The 16,141-nt window shown below is 40.1% G+C and overlaps 2 protein-coding genes across 2 annotated transcripts; one reads left to right on the top strand and one right to left on the bottom strand.

The window, feature by feature from the left end:
- Nucleotides 1-2,635: 2,635 nt before the first annotated feature.
- Nucleotides 2,636-9,422, bottom strand: lrrc40 (leucine rich repeat containing 40). Its single transcript, XM_077535175.1, has 15 exons — nt 9,136-9,422; nt 8,629-8,810; nt 8,379-8,452; nt 8,169-8,298; nt 6,859-6,982; nt 6,627-6,766; nt 5,783-5,955; nt 5,616-5,706; nt 5,062-5,107; nt 4,728-4,833; nt 4,015-4,122; nt 3,842-3,949; nt 3,634-3,711; nt 3,388-3,573; nt 2,636-2,800 (listed from the first exon to the last, which is right to left on the bottom strand). The coding sequence occupies exons 1-15, from the start codon at nt 9,278-9,280 to the stop codon at nt 2,695-2,697; spliced, it is 1,797 nt and encodes a 598-aa protein (XP_077391301.1). The 5' UTR covers nt 9,281-9,422; the 3' UTR covers nt 2,636-2,694.
- Nucleotides 9,423-10,210: 788 nt separating this feature from the next.
- On the top strand, nt 10,211-12,305 carry smim24 (small integral membrane protein 24). Its single transcript, XM_077535176.1, has 3 exons — nt 10,211-10,351; nt 11,468-11,594; nt 12,109-12,305. The coding sequence occupies exons 1-3, from the start codon at nt 10,285-10,287 to the stop codon at nt 12,206-12,208; spliced, it is 294 nt and encodes a 97-aa protein (XP_077391302.1). The 5' UTR covers nt 10,211-10,284; the 3' UTR covers nt 12,209-12,305.
- Nucleotides 12,306-16,141: the final 3,836 nt, after the last annotated feature.

The following is a 16,141-nucleotide window of genomic DNA, read 5'->3' on the forward strand; positions in this document are numbered from 1 at the left end:
AAAAGACGCCTTACTATACGTGGTCAATTAAAAAAAAAAAAAAAAAAAAGGCATACTAAACATGGTCGTTGTTATTCTTCTTCTTATTATTATTATTCAAAAAAGATGCCTTACTATACATGGTCGTGTTTTTTTTTTTTTGTGTTTTTTTTTTAAAGATGCCTGTACATGGTAGTTTTATTTTTTTTCTCCAAAAAAGACGCCTTACTATACATGGTCAATTAAAAAAAAAAAAAAAAATAGGCATACTAAACATGGTCGTTTTTATTATTATTATTATTATTATTATTATTATTATTATTCAAAAAAGATGCCTTACTATACATGGTCAATTAAAAAAAAAAAAAAAAAAAAAAGGCATACTAAACATGGTCGTGTTTTTTTTATTATTATTATTAAAAAAAGACGCCTTACTATACGTGGTCAATTTAAAAAAAAAAAAAAAAAAAAGGCATACTAAACATGGTCGTGTTTTTTTTTTTTAATTATTATTCTTCAAAAAAGATGCCTTACTATACATGGTCAATTTAAAAAAAAAAAAAAAAAAAAAAAAAGGCATACTAAACATGGTCGTGTTTTTTTTATTATTATTATTAAAAAAAGACGCCTTACTATACGTGGTCAATTTAAAAAAAAAAAAAAAAAAAAAGGCATACTAAACATGGTCGTGTTTTTTTTTTTTATTATTATTATTCAAAAAAGATGCCTTACTATACATGGTCAATTTAAAAAAAAAAAAAAAAAAAAAAGGCATACTAAACATGGTCGTGTTTTTTTTATTATTATTATTAAAAAAAGACGCCTTACTATACGTGGTCAATTAAAAAAAAAAAAAAAAAAAAGGCATACTAAACATGGTCGTTGTTATTCTTCTTCTTATTATTATTATTCAAAAAAGATGCCTTACTATACATGGTCGTGTTTTTTTTTTTGTGTGTTTTTTTTTTAAAGATGCCTGTACATGGTAGTTTTATTTTTTTTTCCAAAAAAGACGCCTTACTATACATGGTCAATTAAAAAAAAAAAAAAAAATAGGCATACTAAACATGGTCGTTTTTATTATTATTATTATTATTATTATTATTATTATTATTATTCAAAAAAGATGCCTTACTATACATGGTCAATTAAAAAAAAAAAAAAAAAAAAAAGGCATACTAAACATGGTCGTGTTTTTTTTATTATTATTATTAAAAAAAGACGCCTTACTATACATGGTCAATTAAAAAAAAAAAAAAAATAGGCATACTAAACATGGTCGTTTTTATTATTATTATTATTATTATTATTATTATTATTATTCAAAAAAGATGCCTTACTATACATGGTCAATTAAAAAAAAAAAAAAAAAAAAAGGCATACTAAACATGGTCGTTGTTATTCTTCTTCTTATTATTATTATTCAAAAAAGATGCCTTACTATACATGGTCGTGTTTTTTTTTTTTTGTGTTTTTTTTTTAAAGATGCCTGTACATGGTAGTTTTATTTTTTTTTCCAAAAAAGACGCCTTACTATACATGGTCAATAAAAAAATAAATAAAAAAAAGGCATACTAAACATGGTCATTTTTATTATTATTATTATTATTATTATTATTATTCAAAAAAGATGCCTTACTATACATGGTCGTGTTTTTTTTTTGTTTTTTAAAGATGCCTATACATATATATATATATATATATATATATATATATATATATATATATATATATATATATATATATATATATATATATATATCTGACTCAGGGATATTTGAGACGGTCACTTGTCATTGCTGCACTGCTAATGTGAAGGATACGTTAATGTGATTGCGTGAAACCTGTGGGCCCTCTGGGGGCCCCTGTTGCCTCTGGGGGCCCCAAGCAAATTTCCTACCTTGCCTAATGGCAAACTACGCCTCTGAGCGTGTCCGGCTGTCTGAAATCATCCACCGCTGCAGCAGGCTCAAGTCCAATATTTGGAAGCAAAACAGGATCTTCTTGTTTCTCTAAGTTTGCTTTGGCGTCAGATCTTCACCAATAATGTGCGATTGGTTGAAAAGAAGGAAGTCAGAGATTATTTATTTATTTATTTACACAAACGTGAATAAGAAGAGAACCAGCGCCACCTGCACTTCAATGCAAGCGACGGTACCAGAACCCGGAAGTGAGAAACGACGATCAACTTCTTTTCTTCTTCTATCCTGCCACCCAGTGGAGAAAAGTAAGTACTGTAGTAACAATTCAAACGTTTATAGTCGCCACATAGTTGCTAAATGTTTCTTTCAGGTGTCCATCATTGCATGTGAGCATTCAGGTAGCAGAGAGTTACAACTAAAATACTTCATTCGTTGTAAATACATTTTCTGGATGGAAAAGTGAGATATGATATTTTGCAATCATGCTAAAGATGCTCGCTGTGAGCTAATTTCCCACGTGATGATGTGCGCTTAATGTGGTCTCTCCTGTGCCCCAGATGAGCAGATATTTTTATAAATGGGCCATGCAAAAAAATAAAAAAAATAAAAAAAGAAATGTCCTGTTCACTGATTGGCAGCTTGTCATGGGAGGGGCGGGGCTAAGAGGGGGCCAATCTGAGCTCCTCATTCCAAAGCTTGCTTTTTTATTTTTGAAAGTGGAATCAAACAGTCAGTGTAGTAAACAAATCTTTAATGAATGAATGATTGTCACAAGTTGGGGGTCAACGAGGGGTCATGTGGGAATGCGGCTGCGCAGGTACTCCAAAATGGCGTCCGTTCCCTTGGCCACGATGGCGGCTCGCGGGCTCCGGAAAGGATTCCCTTCCAGACTCAGACACCTGAACAACAGGTGAAAAAAAAAAAAAAAAACAAACAAACAAAAAAACAGTTTTGGCAACATGTGATGTCACTTCCTGTTTCTAGACAACATCAGTGTTTGACTTTTCATGTTAGTTGTTACACTATTAATCTGAAATGGAGAAAAAAAAATGTAAACATCCTTCCACATGTCTTTAGTGTAAGTACCAAATTTTGCCGCAACCTTCCTCCTGGCAGCACTGACAAACAATGTCTAAAGTCCTCTTGTTTATTTTGTAATGAATTTAAAACACCATAAATCGATCGTATGGCGAGAAACGTTTCTTGGGAGCAGCAATATGGCCGCCTCGTGACCTCAAAAGTCTTGGCTTATCGGAGATCCAGTCATATATTCAGATCAGTGGTTCAAAGTTAGCAAGCTAGCTACTTTTCATTGGTTAGACGTTCGTAAGCTAGCTTGGTCCGAAGCTAGCTCGCTAGTCATTAGAAGGTAATGAGCTAGCTACTTGTTAATTCATGTTACAAAGCGGTGAAAATCTTAACAATTCCCATTTTTGGGGTGAAATAATGAAATAAGAAAATTATTGTAAACGAGCGTGCGTCTCACCTGAGCGTGGTGCACAAGCCGAGTTGCGGCGGCACGTTGAGCAGGTCGTTGTTGGACAGGTCCAGCGTGGACAGACGGACCAGGCGGAGCAAGCGGGCGGGGTCCACGTCGCCCACCTGGTTGTTCCCCAGCAGGACGCTCTCCAGGGACGGCATGTCGTACAAAACCTCCGGGAAGGACTTGAACCTGCGGCGACAACTTTGTTGAGCGCGCCTCCTCGCCAGCGTTTTTTGAGGAAGGTTTTACTTGTTGCAGTTGAGGACGAGCGAGTGAAGTTTGCTCAAGTTGTTCAGGTCGGACGGTAAATCTCCAAGCTGGTTGTTCCTGGCGGGCGCAAAACGCAAGACGGTGCTTAGAAAGGCAGCAAAGTGACCCCAAAATGGCCAACGAATGACGCAACGTGTAGCCGATGGGTCTCAAAATGGCGGCCGGAGGCGGGGCTTGCTGCGCGTACCTGAGGTCAAGGTGGCGCAGGTTGGTGAGCGAGCAGACGAGCGAGCAGCAGCTCAGCTTGTTGAAGGCCATGTTGAGATCCATCAGCGACGCCCGCGTCTCCGCCAGCCTGCAAACAAAAAGCGCCGGCCCGTCACCATCTCACCCCGACGCGGTTTCGTTGACCTCGCTCACCTGGGCGGCACGTCGCTCAGCAGGTTCTTGCTCAAGTCGGCCGACGTGACGGCGTGCTCGGCGGCGGCCTGGAACAGCTCGTCCGGGATAAGCTCCGCCTTCTTGTCGCTGAACGGGAACACGACGATGACGACGTCGTGGCGACAAAACACGAGTTTAAAAAGCCGAACCCGAGTTTCAAAGTCATTTGAAGCCCGACTTCCTGTCTTTTTGGGGACGCGTTCCAGATTTTCTTTTATTTTTTACTCACGACAAACGTGTCTATCAAATGCACTGCTCGAAAAACTGGCTAGCCAATAGGCCAAGACTTTTGAGGTCACGAGGCGGCCATATTGCTCCTCCCAAGAAACGTTTCTTGCCATACAATCCGAAACATTTACAGTAATTTGTCACATGAATTAACAAGTAGCTAGCTCGTTAGCTTCTAATGATTGTATTTGGTAGCTAGCTAGCTTTGGACCAAGTTAGCTTACGAAAATCTAACGAATGAAAACTACGAGTAGCGAGCTTGCTGACTTTGCACCACTGATCTATATATATGACTGGATAGCCGCTAGGCCAAGACTTTTGAGGTGGTGACGCGGCCATATTGCTCCTCCCAAGAAACGTTTTTCGCCATACCATCCTATACATTTACGTTGAGTCCAGTTGACTTGCCACATGGTTCAATCAATCAATCAATCAATCCCGTTTGCCGCACATCCGCCACTCACCTGTACACCAGCGACTTGAGCGTTTTGATGCTGTGCAGGTTGACGGCGGCCTGGCTGGGCAGCGTCATGGCGGTCGGCACATCGCCGCCGGCGCTATCGGGCTCCTCTGGAAGAGCGCAAACGCAGACGGTTATGGGGGGGGCGGGCTTATGCAAATCTAGCAGATTGTGACATCACAACAGGCAAGTCTCCTTCCTTGTTTATCTTCGAACTTGACACACAACAAGTCACGTTTTCCATCACGTGTGGCTTTGAAAATGTGATTTGGGCGTGTCTACTGTGGCAGCAGCGTGCAAAGCAAAAATGAAGCCCATGAGGAAAGGTGCGACCGTACCTTTAATTCGTCCTCGGAGGTACTTGAGAAGCTCATTGGTTCCTTTCTGTGGCCAATCACATGTCATTCGTTTGATTAGCGCTTAGCATTTGTTCGATTCAAGTGACAGACAAGTGAGCATTTTCATGTCTGGGGTCAAGCTCGACTTGTAAATGCAAGTTTATAAAGTGACAGATTTGTGAGGAAAAAAAACTTACGAGATTAAATTATGAAATATGTTGCTCGGTTGCTATTTTTAAACAAAACGTTCTGTATTGTTGTTAACTTAAAATCAGAAAATTGCGGGTGCAGGACGGTTGAGAAGTCGAAAAGATTGTAAGACAACGGCTAAGCATTAGCCCGCCTATGGTGTTTCCCATTATGTGTTAGCATTAAGCTAACAGAAGCGGTTATTTAAAAAAAACAACAACATAGCTTGAAGGTTTTTTTGTTTTTTTTTTGGAGACTTGTCGGCTAATTCAATCCGTCAAACGGTTGAGTTAATGGCACCACTGGATTTTTTTGTGGTCAAACTGGCCCCCAACCATGTCGACGACAAGGACGAGAAGACAAACCGTCAGCAGGTCTCTCCTGATCCCGCGCAGAGGATTTCCCTCCAGCAGCAGAATCTTCAGCTCGGGCAGCAGGCCGAGCGCGGCCGGAAGTCTGACTCGCAAGGCAGGAAGATGACGGTTTAAAAAAAACAAAATGTAACACAGAGAAAGACGGAGGCGGGACTTACACGCCGATGTCGTTGTTGGTGAGGTCGAGTCGCGCGAGCGCGCCGAGCGCCGTCACCTCGTCGGGCAGCGTTGCGATCTTGTTGTCTCGCAGCTCCAGCACGGCGAGCGCGCCCAAGCCGGACATGCGCTCGCCGGACACGTCGGCGATCTGGTTGTTGCCCAGGTACAACTCCTACGCAAACGAAAACGGAGACATTTCCACGTCGTCGGCGATCTGGCTGAGTCCAATTTCTACATTGATGAATACATGAAAATATGCCCAACTAAAAAAAAAATGAAAGAAAATCTGAAAAGTCAAATGTGTGCTGTAGCATGACAGCCTATTAGCATTAATATCAAAAAGAGCTCATCTTTTATTTACATCCTGTTTCTGAAACAATGTTTTTTTTTATTATTATTTATTTTCATTCATTTATTTATTTAGTTTTCTTATTATTATGTTATGTTTTATTTTATTAGTTATTTTTTATTATGTTATTTTATTTTTTTTTTAAATGTATAAAATCTGATTATACAATATTGTATTAAAAAGTCAAAATTCACAGTATACAGTAAATATTTGTATAAAACTATTCAATCGCATAAACATTTTGAGAAAAGTATTTCAACATGGTAGTTAATCACAAATGTAACATCTCAGAGTAACGTTACGAGACGCTGAGTTATTAGCCAATATTGACATGATCAACATTCTTAAATTAGATTGTAATTAATATATAAGCAACTGAGTGGCTCCTTGAGCTACCAAAAAAAAAAAAAAGTTGTTTCTGGTTACCTGCTGTTAAAGTGCTGCCCCCTATTGGCACGGAGTGCAATTGTGCCTTTCTGTCTGCCATCATTCACCTTGAGCGCAGGTGCGCGAAGCGGCGGCAGGTGGCGCAGTTTGTTGTGGCGCAGGTAGAGCTGCTCCAGGGCCGCCATCTGCGACACGCCGGCGGGAACGTCGCTCAGAAGGTTGTTGCTGCAGTCCAGCAGCTTCACATCTGCCAGGACAAAATTCAAACAAAACAAAAAAAAACATGGAAATGTCATTTTCGAAGGGGAAAAAAATGGAGGTTTTATTTCTGAATCTTACTGGTGAGCTTGCGCAGGCTGTCGGGCAGACAGGTGAGCTTGTTGCGACACAGGTGAAGCTTCTGCAGGCCGCTGAGACGGCCCAGGCCGGACGGAAGCTCCGTCAGCTGGTTGTCGGAAACGTCCTGCAAGGTGACATATGGGGTCAAGCTCCGCCCATTTGTCAAGTATCATTTCCTAGGGATAAACAGATTCTTGGCTGGCCCAATTATCGGCACAGATATTAAAGGGATACTTCACCTATTTTGCCCGTTATAGCAATAAAAAGTTCAGATTTTGTCTATGATTAATTTGATACTTTCATTATTTTCACGTGCAATTTAGTACCTTTAAAAACACATGTTGCAACTTGCAGTCGACTGAAAATGACATCACAAGATCTCAGGTAACCAATCACAGCTCAGCTGTTTTCTCGATTTGGTCATGTGACATTCACAAGCTGAGCTGTGATTGGTAACCTGAGATATTGTGATGTCATTTTCAGTCGACTGCAAGTTGCAACGTGTTTTTAAAGGTACTAATTGGACATGAAAAATAATGAAAATATCAAATTTATTACAGGCAAAATATTCATGTTTGACTGCCAAAAATGGCTAAAAAGTAAAGTATCCCTTTAAGCATTTTGACGAATATCGGCATCATCGGCCATTTTGAAGAATCATATTGCTGATAATAGATCCATTCGGAAAAAAAAAAAAAAAAAAAAGTCAACTTCAGGGAACTAATTTTTTTATTTTTTTTTATTTTGAGAGACTCTGCTGACCTGGGAACTATCTGCACCTTTTGTTTTTGTTTGAAATTAATACTAAAATAAGTTAAAGAAAAATAAAAAAAAAATACTTCAGATATTTTGAAATACTTTATTGAGTGCCCTGCGATTGGCTGGCAACCAGTCCAGGGTGTCCCCTGCCAACTGCCCAGAGCCAGCTGAGATAGGCTCCAGCACCCCCCACGACCCTTGTGAGGAAGAAGCGGTCAAGAAAATGGATGGATGGATACTTTATTGAGTGTCAAAAACCTGTAAAACAGCAGCCGGGAGCGAAGGGAATTGCTTCAGTCAAAATGGCTGCCAGTAAATGAGCTAACTAAAATAACCATGGTATACACACATTACGTACCTTTCATTGGACTCAACATGGACAATTGTGCGTGTTTACGATGTTGCCATAAAATTGCCATTAAAGAGAAATGTCTCAATATATAGAAGTATATTTTTATATATGTAGAAGTGTAGTTTTCAGCTCTTATTCATGTTCCCAAGCCATACTAAGGAATTGAAAAAAAAAGCTAAATGTTGGGATTAATGTCTACCAGCTCGGTGAGCGCCTCCAGTCGTCCCAAGTCCTCGGGCAGCGAATCCAGCAGGTTCTGCTGCAGCGTCAGGCTCCGCAGGTTCCTCAGAGAGTAGACCTCCGGCGGCAGACACGTCAAACGGTTGTGACTGCCGCAACAGACGAGAGCACGTGACGAGTACGAAGCCGGATAATGAAGCGGGATTTGGTGGAGGCGCGCTCGAGTTACCCGACTCGCAGCTGCTGAAGCTCCTGCAGGTCCCCCAAGGCGCCCGGCAGCGTCTCCAGCTGGTTGTCGTGCAGCTAAACGATAGAAACGGGTCCAAACAAGTGAAAAAGAGGCGTCGTCCTTCTGGAGGAAGGTTCAGCAAGATAGTCCACAGGCTCTAAAACGAAAACTGCTTGGGAAATAAAAAAAAATTAAAAAAAAAACATCTGGAAGAAAAACGAGCGCGCCTGTGGGCGCGAGGCGGGCGTACGTCGAGCGTGGTGAGCGCAGGCAGCAGTCGGATGTCGTCGGACAAGCGCGTGAGCCGGTTGGAGGCCAGCAGCAGCTTGGTGAGGTCCGTCTGCTCCCACCAGCGGTCGGACGCGCCGAACGACACGTTGCGATGGGCCTCCTCGGGCGTGTCCACGTTCAGCCGGTATACGCTCGTTGGGACTGGTGGGAGGTGAAAAAATAAACACCGGCGTAAAAAGAAAACATTTTTGGTATCCAGCATAATAAAAATATCATTTCGGTAAGGTATCCATCAGAAATCGTGAAATGAATGTAAAATAATGTTAGATACCGTACGAGCATTGAAGGTCGTGTACCGGTATCGTGTGATATACATTATATCGTGAGATGAAGACCCGATAGGTTGGCTGTGATTCAATTTTGATTCTCTATTCATTGAAACTGCTTTGATGTCGATTCAGTAAGAAGACGAAATGACATTGTGACGTCTTAGCTGTAGGGAAAGCGTCAAAACTGGCGAAAGCACCTTCGCTAAGGTTCCGATTGGTCAGGTTGAGCGTGCCGCTCTGCCGCGCCGCCTTGAGGAGTCCGGACGGGACGCTGGGCTCGCTCTCGGGCGTCCTGAAGCCCCGCAGCGAGTCCACCTGCTGGGCGCCTCTCGAACGAGACATTTTCCACTCGTTTGGCCTCCAAAGGCCGCCAAGAACGTCTTCAAAGGTTTCTGCCAGGCGTTTGTTTACCTCCACGCCCGGACGCCGCTCACTTCCGCCCGCCAACAGTGACGTAAACGCGTCACTTCCTGCTGCCGCAGCTGCTGAGGGGCGTGTGGCCACGCGTCACTTCCGTTCAAGTTCCGTCACAATAAAGACGCCTATTTTGACTTTAGCGCAGGAGCTAAACGATGATTTTATCCTCCAAAAGAGTACGTATTTTTTTCCAATACTGTAGAGTATTAAATATGATGACAAATTACTGTTTTTGGAGGTATTTTTTATCCAAAGTAAATGCCAACCTCGAAAGCACATCGCTTCCAGTCGGGTTCCTTCATAATAAAAGCTTTTTCCTCACGAATCGCAGATGCAACGTGTTGTACGTAAATGCGACTCGATAATAAGACAATTTAAAATAACATTTAGAAACAAAACAACAGCTGTTTCACTGTAAAATCAATAAAATAATAATAAAAAATATTCAGTACTTTTTACAATGTAGGCGTTGCCTTTAGTGATAGTCTGAAATCATAGCTTTCTTTACAACCGCTCAACTGTCTGTCAATGAAGACAGGTGTTGCCTTCAAGGGCGGTCTGAAATGATAACTTTATTTTCAGGCATTGCTGATCAACTTGTGACATGACAGCTTGACCCACAAATGATCAGTAATTGTCCTCAAGGACAGTCTGAAATCATAACCTTCCTTCTAATTGGTTAAGTTATAATACTATAGTCAATCATACTCGTGTAATGAGTATTCGTGAGGAGCTGTACGATGCTAATGAGTAACATAGCAGGTAGCGTTATGATTCACGCCCTGATAGGAAACCATAAAGTATTGGTGACCTTTGCTCACTGCAGTAAAAAAAGAGAAAAAGAAAAAAAAAAAAAAAAAAAGACAGTCGAGAATCGCATGCATGTAGTCTGTGTTTATGTGTGAACGAGCTACTCGGATACTTTCAGGATGTTTTGGCCATGTTTTGTCATCTTGTGTGCACTGCAAAGTGCAGCACAGGCCTCCACTCACAAAGGTAACGTTTTTTTTTTCTTTTCTTTCAGGCTTGGCTGAACTTTTGTGAGGTACATTCACTGATGAGGTCAAATGTCAGCAAATGTTTACGTTCAAATGTGTATGTAAAATGGTTTATTTTATTTTATAATTAGCTGAATATTTCGATTCATAAACATACATGTACAATTGTACCATTTTATTTTTTATTTATAATAAATTATTTGACAAAATATAAGATAAAGAACTAAAAACGAATAGTTCAATGTAAAACACTCATTCAGTCACATTTTTTTTATTTGTAATTAATAAATAGGCTAATCAGTGATTTAATATTTTTATAAATGAAATAAATATTGAGATAAAGTTTATTAAAAAAAAAAAAAGTATCTTAATGAATGCAATAAATATTTCATGAGTCTGAATACAAATACTGGAGGCAGAATAGCATATTTTCCAATATTCAAACATCCATTTTCGTGACCGCTTAGTCCTAAAAAGGATCACAGGGGGTGCTGGAGCCTATCTCAGCTGGCTTTGGGCAGTAGGCGGGGTACACCCTGAACTGGTTGTCAGCCAATCACAGGCAAAATATATTGAATAAATAATTAAATAGGTTGAATAAATACATGATAAATAAAGAAAATAATTGTCTCCGATGTGACAAATATTGTCAGTTTAGATTGTTAATCTGTTGCTATTATCATTAAGACTGATTTTTTTTGTTTTTTTTGTTCTTGTGATTGATTTGTGAACAAATAAAAAAAAGAAACCAAACCGAAACTTTTTTTTTTTTTTTAAACCACTCACTCACACACAAGCTTAACCAAATCGAAGCTAACTTTGTTAGCGTTGCTGTACTGATGTCACCGGCACGCTTCAATTTATTTAATTTTTTTTCACTCTTAAAGTATCATGCGTTTATATTTTTAGGTTTATTCACGTTTTTACAATTTTAGTCCATACATTTTGTTATTTTTGAACAATCGTAAACGGACAATTTCCAGACGATCCTGTGGCGTGACGTCATCTGCAGGCGCCCAATCTGGCAGCCCGACACCGGGAACTAGTGTGGCTTGTTAAAAATAAAAATAATAATAATAAGAATTGAATGTTGTCTTTCTTTCTTGTGCATCAGGGGCGCGCACGTCCGCCTCTCAGTCGGTGACACTTCAGCCGTGGCTGACGGGCCTGACGGCCGTCGTGGTCTTCCTCTTCGTCGTCTTTGTCATCCTCATCCTCAGCAGACTCTTCGGGAAGGACAGGTCGCTCGCTTTTTACACGCTAGCACATGACACAAGTCTGTCAAATTGTGTTTCGTGAGCCAGAGCAATGAATTCATTGTTCTCAGTAAGAAAAGAAAAAAAAACGACTAATGTGACTGCAATGTGTTTTGTCATCCATTTTACATCATATGTCTGTGTTACACTGCCTCCTAGTGGCCAGGGTGCACACAGCAGAAGGAGCCGCACAACGCCCATTGAATTAAAGAACAAAATATTGCCATAATAATTGCTGACATCAGCTCGCGTGAATTTCAAATCTGATTGGTTAATAACACAGTCCCATTAAATTCCACAAGCCTTCGGCAGGCAGATTGTATTCACGTAGCAACACATGGCAGCTGTAATCTGATTGGACGAAAGTCTGGCAAGCAGGGCAGCCAATTGAAAACAGCCGACTTTCATGGCGCAAACATTGGAATTGAGTGTATGTTGTTAGCTTGTGTCATACGTGACGGCAATGACGAACACACGTGTTGTGGTCTTATTGTAACAGGGAACAGGAGGATGAGGAGGAGGAGCAAGAGGACATGTTTGTATACAACAACAAGGTCGTGGAGCTGCGCGATGACGAAGTCAAACAAACCAGCTTGTAGGACAAAAGAAGATTCAAGATGATTTTCAAATCGTTCATTTCGAGTCAAGAGTTTGTCTTCAAAACAAATGTCCATGTAAAAATCACTTTCATTAGACTGTACAATATAAAACAGATTGACAGATCGTCACTGTTGGGTGGAAACCTTGTGTCCAAATATGGTCAATTTCCTGTTTTTGTTTTTCGGCGATCCATTGTATTGGTCAGTTGCCACGAAAGGTTTCTGCAACAAATCTTATAACTTCTCGGAGACGTTTCCTAAAACTCCGCCTCTTCTTCACTCTGCGGGAGCCGTGCGGGATTTGCTCGCCTCAAGATTGGAAGCGTGTTCTCGATTTTCATTGGTTGTAGGAATGAAATGATTTGACGAGGGGTCCTCAAACACAAACAGACAAACAGCAAGACAAGATGCTAGTTCAAAGTCAATTGAAACCCAGAACCCGAGAAGTGCGAGGCTTAATTCGCTAACCACTAGCACACTGTGTCGCCTTTCATTCCAACGGCCTCCATTTTGACACCGTGTTAGTTTGCTTATCTAACGCCTTGAGAGGCTCAAACGCACACGACTTAGTTGATGTGTGTGTGTTAGCTGTAAGAACTTGATGAAGGTCCTAATCTTCTCAGGGACGCCCCCTTGGTGGAGTCCAGAATTTTTTTATTTTTTTTTTCGGTGGTGATGCAGACGACTTGCTTCTCTCTGGTGACGTTCACAAGATGAAGACGACGACGAGGAGTTCAACGTTCGTTCCTTAGCACCGAGCGTTTGTTTGTCCTTCCGTCGTTGACGCCGTGGCGGTCGTCATGGCGACGGCATCCGGCTCGGTGAGGTGGCAACTGCGCTACGACGTCGGCGCCGACACCTGGTGGATGGTCAGATTGATTCTTTGCTTTCTTTTTGATTTGACCCCGTTAGTTATGTTAGTTTATATCATCGTTATTCAACCTCATCCCATTTTTGATTGAGTCCATTTTTAGTCGACTATAAATGTAGCATTTTTAGTCTTTATTTTAGTCCAAGAAAATAAATTTTATTTGTCTAGTTTTAGTCAGGACAATCATTTAACCTCTGTATTTTTTTTTATTTTTTTATTTTTTTTTAGCAGATTACGTTGAACCTTTTCGGATCTAAAACTATTTCACATCAAATTTTCTGTCATCTTTTTGATGAAAAACAATTTCACACACAATTACAGTGGCTACTGTGGCTCACGCTATGAGTTACTAAGTTAGCAACATTAGTTAGCGGTCAGATTAACATTATTGTTGGAACGTTATAGCAGTTGGATAAATGTTATAACTATAATTTACTTAAAAAAAAGAAAAAACTTTTTTAATCTCCTGTCTGTCCCATATGTTTGTGCATGTTGCGCTAGCTAGCTAGCTGTAAATATGAAAGGGGGCGTGTCATTGAGTGTCACATGACAGATTAGCACAGGTGAGATTTTACAAAATAACATAATTTTCGCCTCGTTTTTGTTCATGAGCTAAAATGTCCATCGATTTTAGTCCAGTTGTAAGTGAAGTGCATTTTCGTCTCGTCTTCATTAGTCGATGAAAATGCAGACTGATTTAGTCACACTTGTTTATTAATAAGGTTTTTTAGTGACAAAATTATTTTTTAGTTTTTGTTGACAAAATTAACACTACTTGGCAATATGACATTTGACAGGCAAACTCGCAAAAAAAAAGTCTCATGGACGACACAAACCCAAAAGACACACAAAGTCAGCCATTTTGTTTGAGGCAGCCATTTTGGGGTCAGTCTGGTGGCTTTTAAAGCGCCGTCTCAGGGCTCGACGCTGCGACCGTTTCGCCCGCAAATGTGGGCAACTGTACAGCCTGTACTGGTGAAAAAATACCATACGGATTGAGTCATAGTTATTGTTTATAATGTTTAATAAGGGTTTTAATCTAGTCTAGGCTAATTTTAGTCCGTTGGAAAATGTTAATATTATTATTATTATTATTATTATTATTTTTTTTTTTTTTAATCATTTTATGATAAGTTCTATTGTACATTATCGTGGATTTATTATCTGAGCAATATATCGATAATCATGTATCATCATATCATGAGATCATCGTTATCGTGAGCCTTGTATCGCATATGGTATCGTATCGTGAGGTAGCCAGAGGTTCCCAGCCCTACTAGGTATTGTACTCAGTCAGCGACGTTTTCAACTTGTGTTGTTTCGTGAACGTGGGGATGTAAACGGCGCTTGTAGTTGTGATGAGCGGAGGAGGGAAGCAAATGCTAACAGATGCAGGCAACAATAAATCTGTCACTAAACGGCATAAGCCTCAGTTTATGCGGCTGTAGCTTTGGCTGGAGAAAGTCTTAGCATTGTGGCTAACATCCAGCACAGGGACAGTTAGCCATTCGCTAATGCTAATCCACGCTAACATAGCCGCTGTGGTTAACTATTAGCTTTGACGTGATAATACTTGAAAGCACCTTCACATCACTTTGTATGCCGCTTTTGGCTGTTATTTATTTATTTATTTTAGTGTTCTTATAAATAAAGTTGAGTTGAAAGTGGCTGTGGAACTTGGCTAAGGCTAGCTGCCAAGTCATATTTGCTGTTGTTGTTAATTTGTCTCACTGTTACATCACAGTGGGCGGGAGAGGGTCAGACAATGAGACTGATGTGGGTGTTTATATACAAAAAAAAAGAAAGAAAAAGTCACTTTTCCCACAAAGCATTATGTCACCGTCAAATGTCGAAAGCGCCGACGGGGGCGGAAAGAGGCCGAGCGTCTTCACTAAGCTGCTGCGGCTGATCCGTCTTAAAAAATAAAAAAAATAAAAAAATCAGTCCTGCGTCAACATCTGTCATCCCGCTCCAACCACAACAGATGCGTCACATTTCATTGGGGTCTTTCATACGTCACAAGGCCTTCAACGGGCAACTTAATGCTGCATTCGAGGATGGTCGGAACTCGGACTATTCCAGGCTGAAACCAGGAAGTGTGTACGGGAGCGCCCCCTTGAACTCTTGAACTAATAATAATAAACAATAAAAAAAAAAAAAAAGCAACAATAATTCAGAATATTATAATAAAAATATAAAGAAATATAATATAAATACATAATATATAAATATATAAAAATATAGATAAAAAATAACAAATAAAAATAAATAAAAATAAGATAAATACGTGTAAAATAATAATAAATAAAAAAAACAATAATTCAGAATATATTACAAAAATATAAAGAAATATAATATATAAATACATAATATAATATATGAATCTATATTTTATATAAAATATAAATATAAATACATAAATACATAAATAAATAAATAAATAAATAAATAAATAAATAGATAAATAGATAAATAGATAAATAAATAAATAAACACATAAATAAATACATAAATAATAATAATAATAATAATATAATATGCCCTGCGATTGGCTGGCAACCAGTTCAGGGTGTATTGCCTGAAGCCGGCTGGGATAGGCTCCATAATTTCAATACCACATGAAGGCAGCATAAGTCGCTTGAATCGAAGCCCCGCCTCTCATCAAGCAGCTGACACCACCAGCGTTCATAATATTAGAAACGGCTGCCAGTAAAGACGCGACACAGCCCCCAAGCAAGCCCAAGCTGGTACCCGTCCACCCTGGGGCCCCGCGGAGCCAGCTGGGAACAAATTGCTCCTCTGTGATGGTGGGGGGGGCGGGCGGGGGGAATCACACAAGCCTCGTCTCCTCCTCTTCTTCCGTCTGCTGTCGGCCATTTTCTCGTCACGTGCTTTGTTATCGCTCACGTGCTAAGCTAAGTTCCTTCTACGTGGTTACCAGCAGGGGGAGCCAGAGAGGAGCTTGTGGGAAGAAGCTGAGTCAGCAACTCTCTCTCGCTCTCTCTCTCTTTCTTTCTTTCTCTCTGCTGATCAAAAAGCCCGATAGGTCGAGTGCAGCGTTG

Source organism: Festucalex cinctus, chromosome 10 (assembly GCF_051991245.1).
Source record: "Festucalex cinctus isolate MCC-2025b chromosome 10, RoL_Fcin_1.0, whole genome shotgun sequence".
NCBI lineage: Eukaryota > Metazoa > Chordata > Actinopteri > Syngnathiformes > Syngnathidae > Festucalex > Festucalex cinctus.